General features: G+C 43.7%; 1 protein-coding gene across 1 annotated transcript in view; it reads right to left on the reverse strand.

Moving 5' to 3' along the window:
- Positions 1 to 2,235: 2,235 nt before the first annotated feature.
- The window catches only part of MYO5B (myosin VB), a 123,042-nt gene continuing 106,887 nt past the window's right edge, over positions 2,236 to 18,390 (reverse strand). Inside the window, exons 30-40 of the mRNA XM_088157035.1 lie at positions 18,252 to 18,329; positions 15,980 to 16,178; positions 15,175 to 15,268; positions 14,065 to 14,208; positions 12,757 to 12,908; positions 12,348 to 12,437; positions 10,197 to 10,347; positions 9,168 to 9,453; positions 8,434 to 8,608; positions 7,432 to 7,512; positions 2,236 to 6,677 (exon numbers count right to left, since the gene is read on the reverse strand). Of these exons, the coding sequence (XP_088013161.1) occupies positions 6,525 to 6,677; positions 7,432 to 7,512; positions 8,434 to 8,608; positions 9,168 to 9,453; positions 10,197 to 10,347; positions 12,348 to 12,437; positions 12,757 to 12,908; positions 14,065 to 14,208; positions 15,175 to 15,268; positions 15,980 to 16,178; positions 18,252 to 18,329 (1,603 nt within the window). The 3' untranslated portion in view covers positions 2,236 to 6,524. The remainder of the gene's footprint in view (positions 6,678 to 7,431; positions 7,513 to 8,433; positions 8,609 to 9,167; positions 9,454 to 10,196; positions 10,348 to 12,347; positions 12,438 to 12,756; positions 12,909 to 14,064; positions 14,209 to 15,174; positions 15,269 to 15,979; positions 16,179 to 18,251; positions 18,330 to 18,390) is intronic.

Here is an 18,390-nt window from a genome sequence, read left to right on the forward strand (position 1 = left end):
TTTTGTTTGTTTGTTTGTTTTTAAATTTTGCTTCTGCTTGGTTCGATTTTTTTTTTTTTCAGTGCGGTTTTGGCGAATCGGCGGCAGGGGAAGCCGGGCTGGGAGGTGATCGCTGAGGGGAGAGGCTCCCCCGCCCGCCCGCCTCACAGGTAATTACAGCGTTACAGCTAATTCCAGACAATAATGGAATCATTTCCATTGGAAAGGACTCCCGAGAGCATCCAGTCCAAGCTGTCACCCGATCCCCAGCGTCTCACCCAGCCCAGAACACACAGTGTCACGTCCAGAGCCTCCTGGAACAGCTCCAGGGATGGGGACTACAAACCTCCCTGGGCAATCCTAATTCCTGACCACCCTTTCCATGGGGAAATTCCTCCTGGTGTCCAACATGACCCTGCCCTGGTACAGCTGAGATCTATGACCTCCTCGAGGGGGATGAGGAGGGTCGCACCCCTGAATTCGTGCACAATCCATGGCTGACCCAGCGCTGCCCCTAATCCCAAACTTCGGCTTCCCTGGACACGGATGGAGACGAGCAGGAGCTGCTTGCAGCCCATCCGTTTGACATCATGGATACTCTCATTTTCCAACACAGCAGATACTAAAAAATAAGGGGATAAAAGGGAGAAAAAGCCTGCAATCACGTATTGGTCACTGGAGGGAAGAACTGATCCCTCCGTGGGCTGCAGGGAACGGGTATCACACAACGCCATGGATGCTGTGAGAACCAACAGCAGGACACATCCATGGTTTGCTGTGATAATATGAAATAGTTAAAAACGCACAGACATATCCTAGAATCCCACAATCCTTTGTGTTGGAATGGACATTAAACCTTATCCAGTTCTACCCCCTGCCATGGGCAGGGACACCTTCCACTGTCCCAGGCTGCTCCAAGCCCTGTCCAACCTGGCCTTGGACACTGCCAGGGATCCAGGGGCAGCCACAGCTGCTCTGGGCACCCTGTGCCAGGGCCTCAACACCCTCCCAGCCAGGAATCTGGACCTCCAAGCTACACCACGAAACCCACCCTCCACAGTTCTGATGGTTGAAATCCAGCTTGAAGTATGATTTATCTGTATAATGGCTCAGTGGAACCATCCTGGCTGGCAAGCAGAAGACGGGGAAGCCAGTGAAAATATTTTGTGTACAAATAAAAATTGCCATAAAAATTGTCCTCAGGGACGCATTTAAAGTGCTATAAATTTTCTAGAAGAAAAAATGCTATTCTGTGAAGACTCCCATTTTTCATACAAAATAATCTCTCAACTACTTTCCCTACTTAATTCCAATGATTTAATAAATCTATAAATCAATGAACATGCAACATTTTCTTCAAAAAAAGCTGAGGGCTTTGCTCTATTTTCTCCCTTTGCCATTGACTTCCCTCATCTAAGTCTCTTTCAAGGCCAAGCGGAGGGATTGTGCCCCTGTGCCCCTGTGCTCAGGTGAGAGCCCACCTGCAGAGCTGCCTCCAGCCCTGGGCTCCAACAGCACAAGGACGTGCAGCTGCTGGAGCCAGCCCAGAGGAGGCCACGGAGATGCTGCAGGGCTGGAGCCCCTCTGCTCTGGAGCCAGCCTGGCACAGCTGGGGCTGCTCAGCTGCACAAGAGAAGGCTCCAGGGAGAGCTCAGAGCCCCTGCCAGGGCCTGAAGGGGCTCCAGGAGAGCTGCAGAGGGACTGGGGACAAGGCAGGCAGGGACAGCACACAGGCAATGGCTTCCAGTGCCAGAGGGCAGGGCTGGATGGGATCTTGGGAAGGAATTGCTGGCTGGGAGGGTGGGCAGGCCCTGGCACAGGGTGCCCAGAGCAGCTGTGGCTGCCCCTGGATCCCTGGCAGTGTCCAAGGCCAGGTTGGACAGGGCTTGGAGCAGCCTGGGACAGTGGAAGGTGTCCCTGCCATGGCAGGGGGTGGAACTGGATGGACTTTAAGGTCCCTTCCAACCCAAACCATTCTGGATTTCTGTGATTCTGCACATGCACAAAGGGTGGCATTTCCTCCCCTTTTCTCCACTCATTTACAATGGGCCATAACATTCCACACTCAGTGAGTTTGTAATTAGCTGCCAATATTTCAGCACCTCTGAAACCAAGTTATAACTCCTAAATCTTCCAGTGTCATAAATGATTCTCCTAATTTCTGTTTTTAAACTACTTAGAAATGTTTCTATTAGATGGATGTATATATTGAAAAGGGTTATTTTTTGCGTTCCCATTTTTGACCATGAGCCACAGTTTCTTCAAAAGTGTTTATTTCACAAATTTTTTTATCCCCAGCTGAATATTACAGTGACTATTACAAGCATTTTCTTATAAACAAAGGTGTAGTTTACAGATTTGTTCAAAATGGAAAAATATTTTATAAGCAGTAGTATTTCATCTACAGTATTCACTCATGTATATCATTCAACTTTGACAGCAGCTATAGCTTCTCCTTGTTAAGGTCATGACACTTCACACCACAAAAAAAAAATAAAAATATCCCCAAAGATTTCGATACAGTAGCACTTTTTAAATATATTTTTTTCTTCTCATTTCAAATTAATCTGAAAGTCTTTGTCCACTGGCATTCACACCTTGAAATAATTTGGATGCTCATCAGGGTTATGTCTTCTGCATTGTTTTACTTAACACCTACCTTACTAGAATTTTTTTCAGAAAAAAATCAATTTATGACTGTACTATATATATGAATCAATAAAGCTTGAGGAAGGAGTTTCATGGAAGTTCATGCAATTCATTTTAATTAGGTTCTATTTATATGCAATGATAAAATGTTAATTTTTCAGTTAATGGTCTGAAAGAATATGTTTGCACAACTTTATTCATTTACTATTGAAAACGGAGGAAAACAACCATTGTTTCAAGTGCAGCTTTTTCATTTGTACCTTTTGCAAATCACACAAATGAGGAGTCATATCCTGCAAAGACTTCAGTGTTCAAGTTGCAGGGTGATGAAAAGCAGCCACTAAGCTTAAAACATGCCCACATTTTGGTACTGTTTCACGAATACGAAGAAATTCTTGTAGATCCAGTGGAATAAGCTGCATGACCAAAAAAATTGTTTGCAATATGGGATTGCAAAAATTCAGTCTTGAGGTCTAATGTTCTTTTTCTCCAGTCAACTACAGCAGCTTTATCAGATGACATAAGCAACCTCAGCTACAAAATGTCAATTAAAAAAAAAAAAAAAGAAAAGAAGAAGAAAAGAATACTTTCTGTTGAAAACGAAACGTGGATGCTTCTTGTAGGTCAGCCAGCATATGCCCGAACTCATGTTTGAAGTGTTGGTTCTGTAATGCTGGTAATTTGGGCATTTTGATGGTTTAATTTATTTTATTCTCAATAGTGCTTTTCTGAGTTATAAGCCATCATATTTGCAAAAATCACCAATAGTGTGTCACTATTATTTTGTTGGGGTTTTTTTTTCCCAAGAACTTCAAAGTGTTTTTGCAGACCTCCTCAATGTAAGATTTTAAAAACAGTCTTTTATATCCAATGACAACTTTTTCTATGTCAGAATAATAAAAATATTCCACTATTTTAATGCTTATTTCAGAGAAATAGTGGTTGAGCTAAAAAGCTAAAGGCACAGAGTGGGAAAATGCTAAACTTAATAATCAATATTTAAAAATCAAGTCAGATCTGGAGAAGAGCCAGCATTCTCTAAGCCATGCTTTGTGTTAATTTTGCTTTTTAAATAAAGAAGTGTAAATCTGAGGAAAGAAGGCATGCTTGAGCATAGCAATTTAACTAAATTAACATTTAAATACCAATTTTAAAAACTGCTAGCAGAAAAGATAACATATATTAAAGGTATTTCATACAGAGTTCTCTTCCAGATGCATCTCACTGGATAAACTATGTGATCACAGATCAAGACGTTAAATCCCAGTTTCCATCTACATATACAAGGAGTTTTTAAGAAAGAACATATAAATTACAATCCTGAAGGTGCTAGTGAAGGACCATTATCCCCTAGAAGACCATTAAGCACATTTTACAATGGTAATCAGCAACAGAGTCACTGCAGAAGAGGATTCTGCAGCAACCTGTCACTTAGGCTGAATGATAAGCATAGGTTTAATCAATGCATTGGGAATTGTACTCCAAATAATTTACATCAGAAAGAGGTAGAGACCTGAACTGCCTGAAACTGCTGACCTAACATGAATCCTGAGCAACAGCTCTCTGTTTAAACCACCTTGCAGAAAGGCTGAATCCTGCTTTGAATTATTTATTTTTAAACCATGAGGCCTATTGGAGCGTGGAAAGAAGGGAGAGGCGACAACTGAAAAAAAATAAAAAAATAAAAAATTCAGAGCAATGCAAAGACATTCGTTGTGAAAAGAGGTAGGTGAAAATAAATAAAGGTATTGCAGGCGAGTGGGTGGCAGGGCTTGCTGGGCAAGGACAGCAGACTGGTGCATGACCCTCATTGTATAGCAAGGGGAGATGAAGGCACTGCTGAAGACAAGCAGAGGTGAGTGCTCAAGGACTGCAGTTTGGAGGTAGTCCTGCCTCTATACAAGCAAAACATCCGTAATTTGATGGGCGTAGGTTAAGGGGGGAAAAAATTACTTTTTTAGCCTGAAGTCTGTCCTTCAGTGGTAACAGTTGCTCTCAACTATAGTCTCAGTTTAAAACAAGGTATTTTTACCCGCTGGCATAGACCCACATAATTCTGCAGAGCACTCAACAGTTTCTGTTAAAATGTGCTTTTTTTGGATAGTAATATACATATATAGTACATACAGGATGAGTGCAGTTTGTATATACACTGATTATATACACGATGACTAAATCACAACACGCTCCTTTGCCTAGAAAGGAAGCTGCAGCGGACATGAGTTAGTGTATCTCCAAGAAACTTCACATTCTACTTTCAATCTCTGAGCAGACTGTGTACCAGGTCATAAATTTGCTTTTTGGATTGACACCAGCTAAAAACAGTCAGATGGAGAAAGTGGATTTTTTTTTTTTCTGAAAGCTCTTAGTCACGATGGTCCTGCAGACCACAGAAGCAACCACAAAAGCAAGTGAGTTAAGATTGATTTAAACAAGACTATTGTGGAGGTGGAAAGGACAGAACGCTGGCAGCCACACATCCTGATTGCAGTTTGGCACGCTGTGCTATGGCAGAAGCATCCCCACGCTGAGCAGTGGTGGAGCAACACTGACAAGGACCAAAGAAAAACAAATGGCTGGTCTCCTTCAACATCTGTGTGGTGAGGTCAGAGGGTTGGTTTGGTTTAGTTGATAAGTCTGATTTAAAATAAAAAACAATAAACCTAACAGAGTCTGAATTGAGAGCAATTATTCATTTAAGGTTGTTGTACACAAAGCGTTTGGGTTCACTCTTAAAGAAATGGCTTATATTACTAACATACCACCTGCTTGCTTTTTTTTTTTTTTTAAGTGTTGGAACATTTAATTTCCTTTAGAACTTTTATAATTTTTAAAATTTTATTCATTTATCCAAGCTGTGTATTTGCATGATTCTTAACATTTTGGATGGCTACTTGAACTGAATCAAGTTTTTCCATGGACAGCTACAGCTAGGATTAACCCACTGAACATAGGTAGGGCTGGATGATTGAACTGGATTGCCTTAGCATGATCTATGCATGGGATTCTGATACTGGCCATGTAAGAGGTCCAAGAACCTTGACAGCCACTGGGTGAAAATGTTTGACACTCAGAAGCACAAGGAAAGCCAACAGCAGGGATCAGGATGATGCCACACTAGAAGCAGAAGGCTTAAGGGCGTCCTTTGCATCATGATTATCTCACTAGGACAAAACCTTTGCTAACGTAAATTTGGTAATGCAAGAAAGCCCAATGGAACAAAAACCTGCCAATTTATTTAAATTTCCACAAAGCAGATGCACTGAATATATTTAGGAGGAGCAACAGCATTTCTCAAACCTACAATTTGTGAAAAATTCTCCACCAGCGAAAACAAGCAGCATCCCCGCCCTGTTACCTTTAGGGTGTGATAAATACATATCTTCTGCAATTTACCTTTTCAATTCATCATTGTGAATGCAGGTACTGAAAAGAACTAAAGATGGAACTGCATGTTCTGTTACTCATACACACAAGACCACCTGCTACTAGACAAATGACACATCCTTCAAGGCAGCACAAGTGTCTCAGATTTTGTTTTTGTCATAGACACCTATGAAGATCAAAATAAGCTGTCTCCCACTTCCATCTTTTTTTGTTAGTGGCTTTTGTAAATGATTATGGGCTTTGAACTATGTCAACATAAAATCAAGCAGCAAAAAATAAATCTATTTTTCAAGTATCCTTATTTCTGAGCTGCAAATTACCAAAAAAAAAATCACATACAGACCAGTGTCTTTTTTAGTGTACATTTTAGCATCCATTTGTTACTGTGTACTGGTTCTTCCATAAGCCTGTTTGGTCCATATTTAAAGAGCTCTTGAATTCTTTTTATGATTTTTTCTTTTGTTGCTGGAAGTCTCTGGGTGTGAGAGGTGAGCTTAATTCCACTTTCTTCAGACTTTATTGAGAAAATCCAAGTTGAGAGAAGCAGGGAGATGAATGGAGTCCATGGTGATGGCAGATGGGTTGAATGGGAACACAACTGGGAATATGTGCTTGAAGTCTATCAGCAGCTGTGGAGGGTCATTCCGCTCTTGCAACTGTTTCTGTTGGGTGTGAGAGAAGAAAACAGATTTAGCATCAGTTGTTGCCTTTTGTTGTTGTGCTTAACACCATCAAAAGTTTGAGAATGTGCATCCTTTTACAGATACTGCAGAAAATAGTGAGGGCTATTTTGTTGCCTTCTGCAGCAGCTTTCCTTCTGAGCAAGTATTTACAGGAACTTCTATAGAGACTGCAGGAAACCTGGTTACATTTCCTACAGGACCACAAAGAAAGATACAGGACCTGGAAATAAGATCACCCTCTTGGCACAGCAAAACCTGGACTACATGATACCAGCAGACCACCTTCGATTCAGCTGCTCAGCCACGGTGATATGTTCTGGGGATAGCTGAACACATGCCCTTCCTTTTCCTCCCTGCCCTTGTGTGCATTAAAAGGTGTTTGGCTTTAATTTGTTAATTTTTCCTTTAGTTGCCAATTTCTACCTCCTATCTCAGACGTAACTCCATTTCACCAACACTTTGTTGACTCCTGCAACCTTAATCCTCAGTCATGTTGCTACTGAAGAGCTGAATTAGCTGAGCTGGGGATTTGGGTGTTTGTTGCCCTCTGTGATTAACAGCCTGGTTATCCCTGCAGCTCTAAGTGTGTGCACACACAGAGCACTGAATTCAGAACAACCTGCAGCAGCACGCCTTTTATAAAATGCCCGAATTAGCAGCGATTTAATACAGGTGTCACTAGAACTACAGAGATGTCATTTGTGCCCTCCAGCTGACAGCCCTTTAAATTTACCTGTATGTTTCGTATGAAAGCTACTGTCACACGTTCTTCAAACTCATTCACAGGAGTGTAGAGATTAAGTATCTTTACAATCTGTTGGAAACAAAACACAGTTACAGTCGTGAGAAGCCAAACTTTTCCAGAACGCAAATGCTGTTTGTCATGATACGGCCACAAGTCTGCTCTGACAAAACAGAGAAAAGAAGCAGTAAAAGCATCACCCTGGTGCTTTCCTTCGCCTGCTGTAAGGTATTGCAAGATCTATGGACCTGTCAAAATCACTTCTCATGCAAACATCTGTAAATCGGCAACAGACTTGGACAACAGATTTATACAGGGACTCCACTTGGCTGGCTCATGGTGACATGGATGACTTCTGCTGGCACCTCCACAATACTTGTCTTGATTCTCCCTCACTCCCACTCCTCCTCTCAGCTTTTCTCAAAAACGCATGTTCAGGACAGGGTGATGCAGATGCACTAGAAAGGCTCCCTGACAGCCGCTGGAAATCAGCTCACACCTCTCACTTCTCCCTTCCTACAATATTATTAAATTAAGGACAGGCAATCTGGCAGTAAAAAACATGAGTTTATATCCTCCTGGAATGGAGTCTCAAAGTTCAAGCTCATACCCAGCCAGCCTAGATTGGCACTTCTCAACCTCCCACCCCAGGCAGGAATCCTTGGTGGGCATCCTGCAAACAGTGTAAGACCTGGTAAAAGACAATAGGCGGGTTTAAAATGCCAAGAATCTGACTTACACAACAAACTCCTCGGGGCTGGGTTTCATCTTTGCACATTTCTGGAGCTCCAGTGCCATCAGTGGCACTGTGAGAGAGGAGCCACCACTGTGACCAACTCTGAGAGCGGCCAGGATGTAACATCACTCCTGAAAAGCACAAGCCGTGCCCACTGAAGGGACGGTGCTGAGGCTGGGCACTGAAGAGCTGGCAGCAGGAGACCACCCTTTCCCACTCTTTAATTACCCTCTGCAAACCCCTGCCCTGCTCCCTACCTGCTGGGTTGTGAGCGATGTGCACAAGGAGCAGATGGCCTCGGCATCCTCTGAGGTTTTCTTTTTCAGCTGCAGGAGCTGTGCTGCCTGAATCAAGGGCTCCAAACTTTGTGCTGCTCCACTCTGCTGCAGATTCTTCCCACGCAGCCATTCCTCCAGCTGGCTTATGTTAAACCTGGATAAGCAACCAAGACAAGACGTGAGCTGAGAGATAAGAAGTAGCATCTTCAAAACTCCTCTTTGGGGCTCAAGGTATGTTGCAGTGCTGGCGTGAGTGGCTTTTTGTGATGCGTATTTGTGATACACGTGGCAAGAGACAATCAGACCAAAGCTTAATGCTCAGCAACTCAGAGTAAAATATATACTCCAAGTACCTTACAAATAGATGAACCGTGTAACATCCAAACAAAACAGGGGAGGTGCTTTTCTAGAGCATTCAGATTCTCCCAAGTTTCAACAATTAAAATGAAGCTTTTAACCAGCTTTTAAAGGCTAACAGGATCCTGCAAGGTACGCAGATACCTTTGAGGATATCTACACAGAAAATGCTTTTGCTGTGTCCACCTCAAAGGGAATGCAGAAGGATCCAGCGTGGGAAGGGGAGAGGGTAGCAAAAGGAAGATTTAACTAATTTGCAACAAGAAGTGCACTTTTTTTTTCCTATTTTCCACCAACTTATGACATTAAAAAACTTCCCAAAGCAGGCACGGGTCTGCCCCAAGCGCCAGTCCCACCTCAGCTGCATGCCCGTGCTCCACGAGCAGACGTCCTTCCTCAGCAGGAGGTTGTTCAGGGTCACGGCGTTAATCATGTAGAAGAGCTGCTTGAACACCTGCTGGATGATCTCTGGGTCCAGGCCCTGGTCACACATGATGCTGTGGAATGTGTTCAGCTGGCGAATCATTTCATCCAAGGTGCAGAAGCTCTCATCTTCTGCTGAGTTGGAGGAGTATTTCCTGTAGCCTATCGGTTTGACAATGGAAAGCCCTTGGATACCCTCATTTTCCAACACAGCATACACTGAAAAGAAAGAGGAAAATGGGCTGAAAAGCCTGCATCCATCTATTTGTCATCAGAGGGAGGAACTGATCTGTCCATGGGGTGCAAGGAACACCTATCAGTCTCGGTGATGCAATGCCATGGATGCTGTGAGAACTGACAGCAGGACAGATCCATGAATGGCTGGCTTACTCTGATAATACAAAATAGTTTAAAAACACACAGATATCCTAGAATTATTCAAGAGTTTGGTTTGGAAGAGACCTTAAAGGCCATTTAGGTCCAGCATCTCTGCCATGGGCAGAGACACTTTCCACTATCCCAGGTTCCTCCAAGCCCTGTCCAGTGTGGCCTGGGACACTTCCAGGGATGGGACATTCCTCACATCAATCATAGGGATCTGGCTGAAGAGAAAACTCTTCTCATACCTTTTCTCCCCCTTGAAAAGCCAGGTTTTTATGAGTCTTTTTCCTCTTCCGAGCCCTCTCCTCCCTTCCACCCATAAAAAGATTAACCACAAACCTGGGCTGGAGGGGAAAGCAGACCCACCAGCACAACCTCACCTCTCCCACTGCCTCCCCAACAGAAATGAAAGAGATATCTTCCAGAGTGGGAGGAATATCCCTCATCCCTATTAGCTTCTATCATGGGGGAAGGTAAAAACTCTCCCGGGTCATGCTGGCACTGTGCAAAGGTCTGAAGAACAGCTGGAGTAGATAACCTGGGCCAAGAAACGCCCTGCTAAAGGGCAGCTGTGAGCTCACCAGTCATGGGCTGCAGGATGCCCCTGGCAATTGTGATGAGCTGTTGGTAGATCTGGATGGAGAGGTGGCCCAGCACCTGGCGGTACTCGGTCAGGTCGAAGTTCTTCAGGCAGTGCTCATTCTGCTTCGCCGTGTTTTGGGTCATGAAACCCTGAACAGGAAATTAAAACGCCCAGGCTCGTTATCCCACCCACTGACAGTCCGTCAAAACCACTGCATTAAAAACCCCCTGCACCCTTACAGTGCAATACACCAAAATACATTACCAAAGTGCATCATAGAAATTACCAAAACTCATAAATCACCCAGGCATTTGTTCATAAATTATTACTAGAGGACTACCTTTTGAAGAAAATAATTAAACTACCAGTTTTTCATTTTATCCTTATCAAGGATGTGCACGTTTGTATTAACTGCAACATATAGGATTAGAAAATGACATTTCAGGCCCTATGAAACTACTTTTTTTAGCTACATGCTTATCCTTTGAGTTCCAACTGTTTATGAGAAACAAAATATTTTGATATTAAGATTCTAGAAAATTGGAAAAAAAATATGACTGTATGTTATGTGCTTTGACAACATTTTAAATTGTTCTGAAATTCATAAATCTCCCCAAATATCTGATTTGCTGATACAGCTGATCTCTGAGCCTGCATTTGGCTGCTGTAAGCGTCTGTTCTGGGCTCAGATATTAATACCAATTTTAGTGGCAGAAGCTAATGAGATGTTTTAATTAACACAGATCCTTTAATTGGCTGTTATTTGGTGTGAAAGTGAGAACTACGAAACTATTTTTGTTGGTTGCTGACTAGCAAAATGCAAAAATAAAGCATATACCAATCTGAGTTGATTTCACAATTTACCCATTTTTCTGACTAACTGAAGAGCATCATGCTCTTCACGTGACAGGACTGCATGTGGACTGGGATTTGATTTTAAACCTTTTCTTAAAAATAGGTTGGATTTAAAACTAAAGATAACAGTATCTTGCAAACTGCTCAGAAGTATTTCTCCCCTCTATATGTTGCACCAAACTGCCAATGGAATTTGCAAACAGCTGGTTTCATTTAACACAGTAAATCATGGCAAACAACGTAAAATTTAAGACTGTGTTTTAACCCAGCTGGTTTTCTGGAGAGGATTTTCTTTAAATGCAGTATTATTATCCAGACAGAAGAGGGCAAACAAGAGCACAACTGCTAAAGTATTCTCTAAATATTTTAAATTTAACTTTTAATTTTAAATGTTCGAAATCCAGTGCTGAGGTTTTATACGCAAATCGCTATCTTTTGAACTATTAACCTGAATAGCTAATTTTATGATTTTTTTTTTCTTACAGTTTGAATGCTCAATATATCTAACAAAAATCAAGACTAAAATAAAAAATAAAAGTATTTGGGTCTGTGGAAAATTTTAATACACAGAATACATAGCTATAAGGATGGAAGTGTGTAATGTTCTAGGAGAACTGTCATAAACCCAGTTTTTTGAAAGGGATCAGCTTTAATAAAACTTATTCCAAACTGTGAAATTCTGTTTAATAAAAAGCTGTGGGACCAACTAAAACCAGGAGAACAGCCTTCAAAACGGCCCACCAGAAAGAGAGAGGCTGGCAGGGCTGGGGCTGCTCACCTGCACAAGAGAAGGCTCCAGGGAGAGCTCAGAGCCCCTGCCAGGGCCTGAAGGGGCTCCAGGAGAGCTGCAGAGGGACTGGGGACAAGGCAGGCAGGGACAGCACACAGGCAATGGCTTCCAGTGCCAGAGGGCAGGGCTGGATGGGATCTTGGGAAGGAATTGCTGGCTGGGAGGGTGGGCAGGCCCTGGCACAGGGTGCCCAGAGCAGCTGTGGCTGCCCCTGCATCCCTGGCAGTGCCCAAGGCCAGGCTGGACACTGGGGCTTGGAGCACCCTAGGATAGGTGTGGACACCTGGGAAGGTGTCCCTGGTCCCTCTCCAACCCAAACCACTCTGTGCTTTTAGGAGCTTTTCCAGGTAAAGCTAGCCCTGCTATATCCAGATGAACCAGGGATGGAAGCCTGAGCGGCCCCATCTCACAGGCAGAGGGAAGCCCCTGGTGCCAGGAGGATGCATCAGGAGGATGCAGGACCCTCTCTCCTGCAGGGATGCCTCCCCCCAGCCGGGCTCTCACCTCTTCCCCGCTGTACTGCTTCAGGCAGTGCAGGAGGCGGCAAGTGTTCGCCAGCCAGAACGACGTCATCTCAAAGTCATCCCTGTGCTTCTGCAGAGGCAAAGTGAAAACGTGTGAGATCTCCCCTCCCCTTTCAGTGATGGCATCACAAAAACAACAGATTTTGAGTTTCCCCACCCAGAATCAGACAGTTTTCCCTCTGCAGCTGGGTAATATTAGCCGCTCTCCTCTGCAAACTTTTTTTTTCTTATCTCTAAATTTAAACAATTTTATTGCTGAGATCAGTTTCTTCTTCTAAAAAGTGCGATTTGGCTTGAGAGTCACTGTGAGAGCAGAGTGTCACACACTAAGATGTTTATTACCACCTGACAGCCTCTGAACCCCGAGACAGAAGCAAATGGACACCTGCCTTCAGCACTTTCTTAATGCCGTTGATGGTGGAGGTGAGCAAGGAGTGCACCTTCTGGTCATCATTGATGTAATCTGCATGTCTGATACACATGTAGAGGATGTAAGCAGGAAGGCAGGGAACAGTAGCAGACACTGCCTGGGGCTTGAGATCTAGAAGATTTGACAGTTAAAAAATAAAAAATTTCACAAAAGTTAAAAAATAAAATAAAAAAAAATATGATAAATAATAATTTTTTAAAAAAAATTCACAAAAAAGCGAACTTAGATTTCCCCAATTGACAAGTGAAGCAGAGAATGCCAGAGCTGAAGTGAACCCAGGTACACCCCTCTCCCCTCAGCCCTGGGTAAAAATGTATTTTGGCCCTGCAAGTCGCATCCCTCTCTGCAGAGTGGACACAGAGACAGAGGTTTACCTGCAGGACAGAGGGACCTGCCCCAAACCCTCAGCTCTAGGGCTTGGGAGGGCAGCCCTGCCTGCATTGAGGTTTGTGACACCCCCCCATTTCTCCTTATGGACGCACAGTGGAGCCAGAGCTTCTTCACCATGTAAAACCCTACCCCAGCAGCACACAAACCACCTTAGAACAGCTCCCTGAAGCTTTCAGGAATACCTCCCACAATAAATCCTCTCTCTGAATTGATGACACATTAAATCCCTCTTTCCCTCAAGATACAGACTCCTAATGGCAGCTGTGGGCATTTGGAGCTTCTAAAGAACAAGCTTGTCTGATTAGGGGAATTTCAGTGCCCATAGCAATGGGCTAGCACTACTCTATGAACACTTTTTGGATCCTCACTAGGCTCCGCTGGGGTTTGAGTTGTAGTAAATACCAACATCCAGCCAGGGAAACCTCATTTCTGAAACAGCATTGAGTGAGGGGATGCTGAAGCAACTCTGACCAGACTGTGCAGTGCAGAAGAGCTCACAAATTCATTCGTTGCTGTCTGTTATCACCTCATAAACCAAACTATCTTTGTTCCACTGCTGTGCCAGATCCAAGGAGTCTATCCTTCTGTCACCCCCTCCCCATCTATCACATTGTATGAAGCACAGCAAGTGCCTGCTCTGAAAACTGTAGCCTTGCTTTGTGTTTCCCATTTTTTGCTATCCCTATGGAATTGTATCCACCCTGGTCTATTTGCCTAGTGCAGCTCTACCAAACTGTCATCACCACAAACATGCAGCCCCAGGAGGGATTAATTGAGAAGATCTATTTGTCTACCTTCATTTTTTAATCTCAAGTTTACAAACTCCCCCAGGCATGAGAAGGAGCAGCCAGGCAGAGAAGTAGGGCAAGCTCCCCACCTGTAATGAGGTTTCGGATGAGGAGTGGCTCATCTTCTTTGTAATATTCCAGCATGCCCTGAAAATCCTTCTCCTTCCTCTGGACAGCAACCTGCATGTTCCGCTCGTGCAACCTCCTCTCCGCTGGCACCATCGTCTGGGATGCTGTGGAAAGAAAGGATCATCAACACCTGGCTGGCACCTTGAAATCAGCAACTACTCAGGCCCTCCGCTGGCCTTAGTGCAGACACCAAACCAAAAAGTTATAAATTAAATTCCCAGTGATGTCTCCAGTTTTGACAAACTTATAAAATTAGAAACACTCAGGTCCTGGATTACGGAGTTCTGACTCTGAATGAAAGAAAAAGTGAAAAACTTGAACTTAAAAGAGGAAAACATGAAGCCGTTTTTTATTTTCCAAGAGACCACGGGCTAGAAGGTAGCAACCCTAGTGTATGATTTTCACCAAGTGGGGCAAAAAGCAGGCAGGCAATGCAGAATCCCTAGGCATGGCATCTTCTGTCTGCCTGCAGAGCTGCAAACCACGGTGGCACACTGCTGAAGTGTAATAAAGCAGAAGAGACCAGCATGCAAATATTGCAGCAAGCAGCATGCAAATCATGCTGACAGAGAGCAGCTGGGCGAGCCGTGGAAACCCTCCAGTTATCCAGCTTAATTTCACTTAATGCCCGGTTTCCAGAAATTAACTCATGAGAATGGGGGTCTCTGATTAATCACGGCTCCCCAAGAGAACAGGAGGTGCTTTTCATACAACACACATGTCACATTTAAGGTGCTCTCTCATCAAGCAGAGGATACATACACATTTGGATACTAAAGGGTTATAATCCCCCCTCCAAAATTGACAGATCAGAGCATTTTCCTGCTGGCCACTGGGCTCCTTTCTGTGTCTCTGCCTGGGTCACTGCATTGACTGCAATGACAGCAAGAAACTCCTTAAATATCCTCCAAATCCTGGTACTGGCTCAGTGCCAGATCTGTGCCTGCTGCTAGTTCAGTGTCAGAAGAAGCAAAATCTTACTTTCACAGAAAGAAAAAGGGAATAAAAAACCCCAAACCTTGATCCAAGTGCAGTTCCCCCAACCCAGTATGTCCCAACACACAAGTCACCTTCAAAATCTTGGATCTTCTTAATGTAAATCTTCAGCTGCTTCTTCAGCTTCTTTTCATTCTTTTCCAACTTTTCGAGCAATTCTTTAAGATCCTGAAAGACAGAAGATACATTTAAAAGAACTCCCAACATTAAACCCGAGAACAACTCATTTGAGGTGAGTTAGAGGCTGGAGTCTGGTCTGTGCATCACCAAGGCATGGTGTGAACATCTCACAAGGAGAGGAGCACCACCCACAGCATTTAATCCTGGCTGTTAATCACATTCAAACAATTTTATTTAGATCCTGGAGTTGTTGAAAAAAGGCAAAAACTCAGGAGGTGCCAACATTCCCTCCAGACCTTGCACACAGACACAGAAGGGGAGAAAGGGAAAATTTATGATCATCCAGGCCAACTTTTTGGAGTGGCAACTGCCTTTCCACACCTCCAGTAATGGCACCTAAGATGAAATGCCTGTGCTACCTCTGTGCCTAACAGAATACAGGGGTCCCCAGTGATCTGATTTGGAAGGCAGTGCCACAAGGTAGACAGGCTTAAAAAAACATTTAAAAAATTTTAAAATAAAGCTCCTGTGTAGTCACAAAGGTCATACAGCCATGGAACATCAGCTGAAGGCCATGTACCAACACTCCCAAATGCACCAGTGGGAGATGCTGATGAATTCTGCAGAGTTTAGGAGGAGTGAAAGTGCCCTTCCCAGTGATCCCAGTGTCCTTCCCTCCCACCTGTTATGCTTCCTATCTCCTTTCTCTCACACTGGTGTTTTTTCCCCTCTTTCTGTGTTCTCAGCACAGCCTCTTACCAGGTTTTCATTGGTCAGACGTGTAATTTCATGCTGAAGTCCCAACTCCACTTGGACTTCTGGAGAGAGCTGCAGAGTCTGCAGGAATGCCTGCTGCTGCTTCTCCAGCTCCTCTTGCATTAAATCCACCTGGTTTTTCAGAGCTTCCATCTCCTCCTCATGCTCCCTTCTCTGGTCCTGGAGCTGTGCTTCCAGCAACCTGAAAAGAGGACCACACTGATGAGCCTGTGATGTTAGCATGATGGTAGTGATCACCATTTGAGTTTAGATCCTTCAAAATCAGGCAGCCTGGGAGATACTCTCAGTCAATCACTCTATAAAACTGATGAACAAGAAGCTATTATTGCCACACTAGTCTGTCATCTGCTATACTGCAGATGAAATAGTGTTGCAATTAAAATATAGTAAATCAAACATAGAGATTTTTTTTAAAATAAATCTCAAGGCACCCTTTTTTATTTAACTGCATCAAACATCCAGCTTTCCTTTACTTACAAAAAGCAAATACATGGCAAGAAAGCAACACAGATCAACATCTGCAGGTTTTGTTTTCAAAAGCTCAGCTTGAAGGACATTTATTCCTGTGCTCTTCTCCTGTCAAACATAAATTCTCACTCTTGAAAACTGCCATTTGCTAAGCCAGAATGCCTTTTTAAATCCAGTGGAAGAATGTTTCATCACTGAGATGTTGACTGCAGACCTGTGCTGGCTATGATGGTGACAAAGCTGGTAGGAAACATGGTAATTGATTTTTTTTAATTGTGTCCCCTACCCTCTGCTACATGGAAACCTGCCTCCAGCCCACCAGCTCTTGCCAGAAGACTGAAGTGACTCCAGAAGGCATGAGGACTCTGGGAGAAGGCCACCAAACCAGAAAGTACAGACTATAGTCCCAGATTATACAGGACAACGTGGCCAAGAGAAGGAATGACCCAAGGGGATAACCAAGCCCCTGCTGCAGCTCAGCTGTGGGTCACCTCACACCCAGAAATCCTCAAAGATGAGGAAGATCCTGCTGCTGACAGCTTCACACTGACCCAGGACATGCACAGACACAGAGCTGGACCAGTGGGGAAAAAGCTACAAATCTCTCTGGTCCACAGAGAAATTGGTTGTGATCCACACCTCTGAACTGTTTCCCTACTGGAACAACTATGCAGGGAGGGTTTTTTTGTTGTTTTTCTTTAATAACTGTTATAAAAGAGTGCATGCTTTCAGGAAAGACTCCTGGATGAAAAGTATTTATCATTCCCGATGTTGTTTTGTGTGGTTGTTGTTTTTGTTGCCTTCAGAAAATTTAACAACGCAATCTCTACTCCCACTTTCCAGCACAAGACAGAAAAGCATGTTTTCCACCTATAGAAACATGGGCAATAATGCAGTCAGCCCCATAATCCTATCAGGAGTTATCTCAATAGGAGTCTCTGTCAGGAAAATACAGACTCACCACGAAATAAGTATTAAGCACTTAATTTTCATTTTATTTCTTCATATTGGAATTAGTTTGGATAATCCCTGAGACTTCTGTGAACCTAGGTTACTACTTTGCTTGGAAAAACACAAGAAATAATCTCTTATTTCCTCCTGTTACTGTTGGGTTTCACTCTGATACCTCTAGATGTGACCACTTCAGACTACTCTATACACAATATAAAATTTTTTCATCTTTTTAATGTCCTTAAAACTTTAATAAAAACCATATATATTGGAGCCCCATAGCCACCAAGCACAGGGGTGATGCAGGACAAGAATCCAGGAGGGATTCATGTGCCTTTCTCACCCACAGACAACACATGGATGGCAGCACAAAATCCCCAGGATCATGCAAAGCTGGCAGCACCAGGATACAAGGACAGGCCCTCCCCTTCCCACAGGTCAAGGACTGGGAGAAAACACTTCTGAAAGATGCCATGTCTTAGTGCAATTTGGGGGAAAAAAAATAAAATGGCAGGGGTTTTTTGTCTTCTTGGAGATCCCAGCTTCCCTTCATCACCCAATTTCCCATTAATGTCACATAATCCTTACTGGATCACAGCTATTAGTGAATAGCCAGCACCAGCAACAGCCAACTGGAACCATGACACCTCTGAAAATTACAGGAGGGTCTCAATTCCTGCAGTTTGGAAATCCTACCTCCAGCCACTCCCAGAGAGGACAGTGGTCCCCACCCAGGACCACAAGGCAACAGCAGAGCAAGAGGAAGAAACAGGAGGGCAAGGAAAAGGCAGGAGAAGGGAAAAGCAACAGTGGGGAAAAAATGAAAGCGTTTGACCTGGCAACTTGCTTTAAACCTTGATAAGCCAAGCCGAGCTCTCCATCTTCATTGAGGTACCCCCAGTCCTCAGTCTTGCTAGAAATAAAGGACAGAAAAAGGAAACAAGAGGACAGAGAAAGACAAAAGGTCAATTGAA

The sequence above is a fragment of the Sturnus vulgaris genome, chromosome Z, assembly GCF_052056855.1.
Source record: "Sturnus vulgaris isolate bStuVul1 chromosome Z, bStuVul1.hap1, whole genome shotgun sequence".
NCBI lineage: Eukaryota > Metazoa > Chordata > Aves > Passeriformes > Sturnidae > Sturnus > Sturnus vulgaris.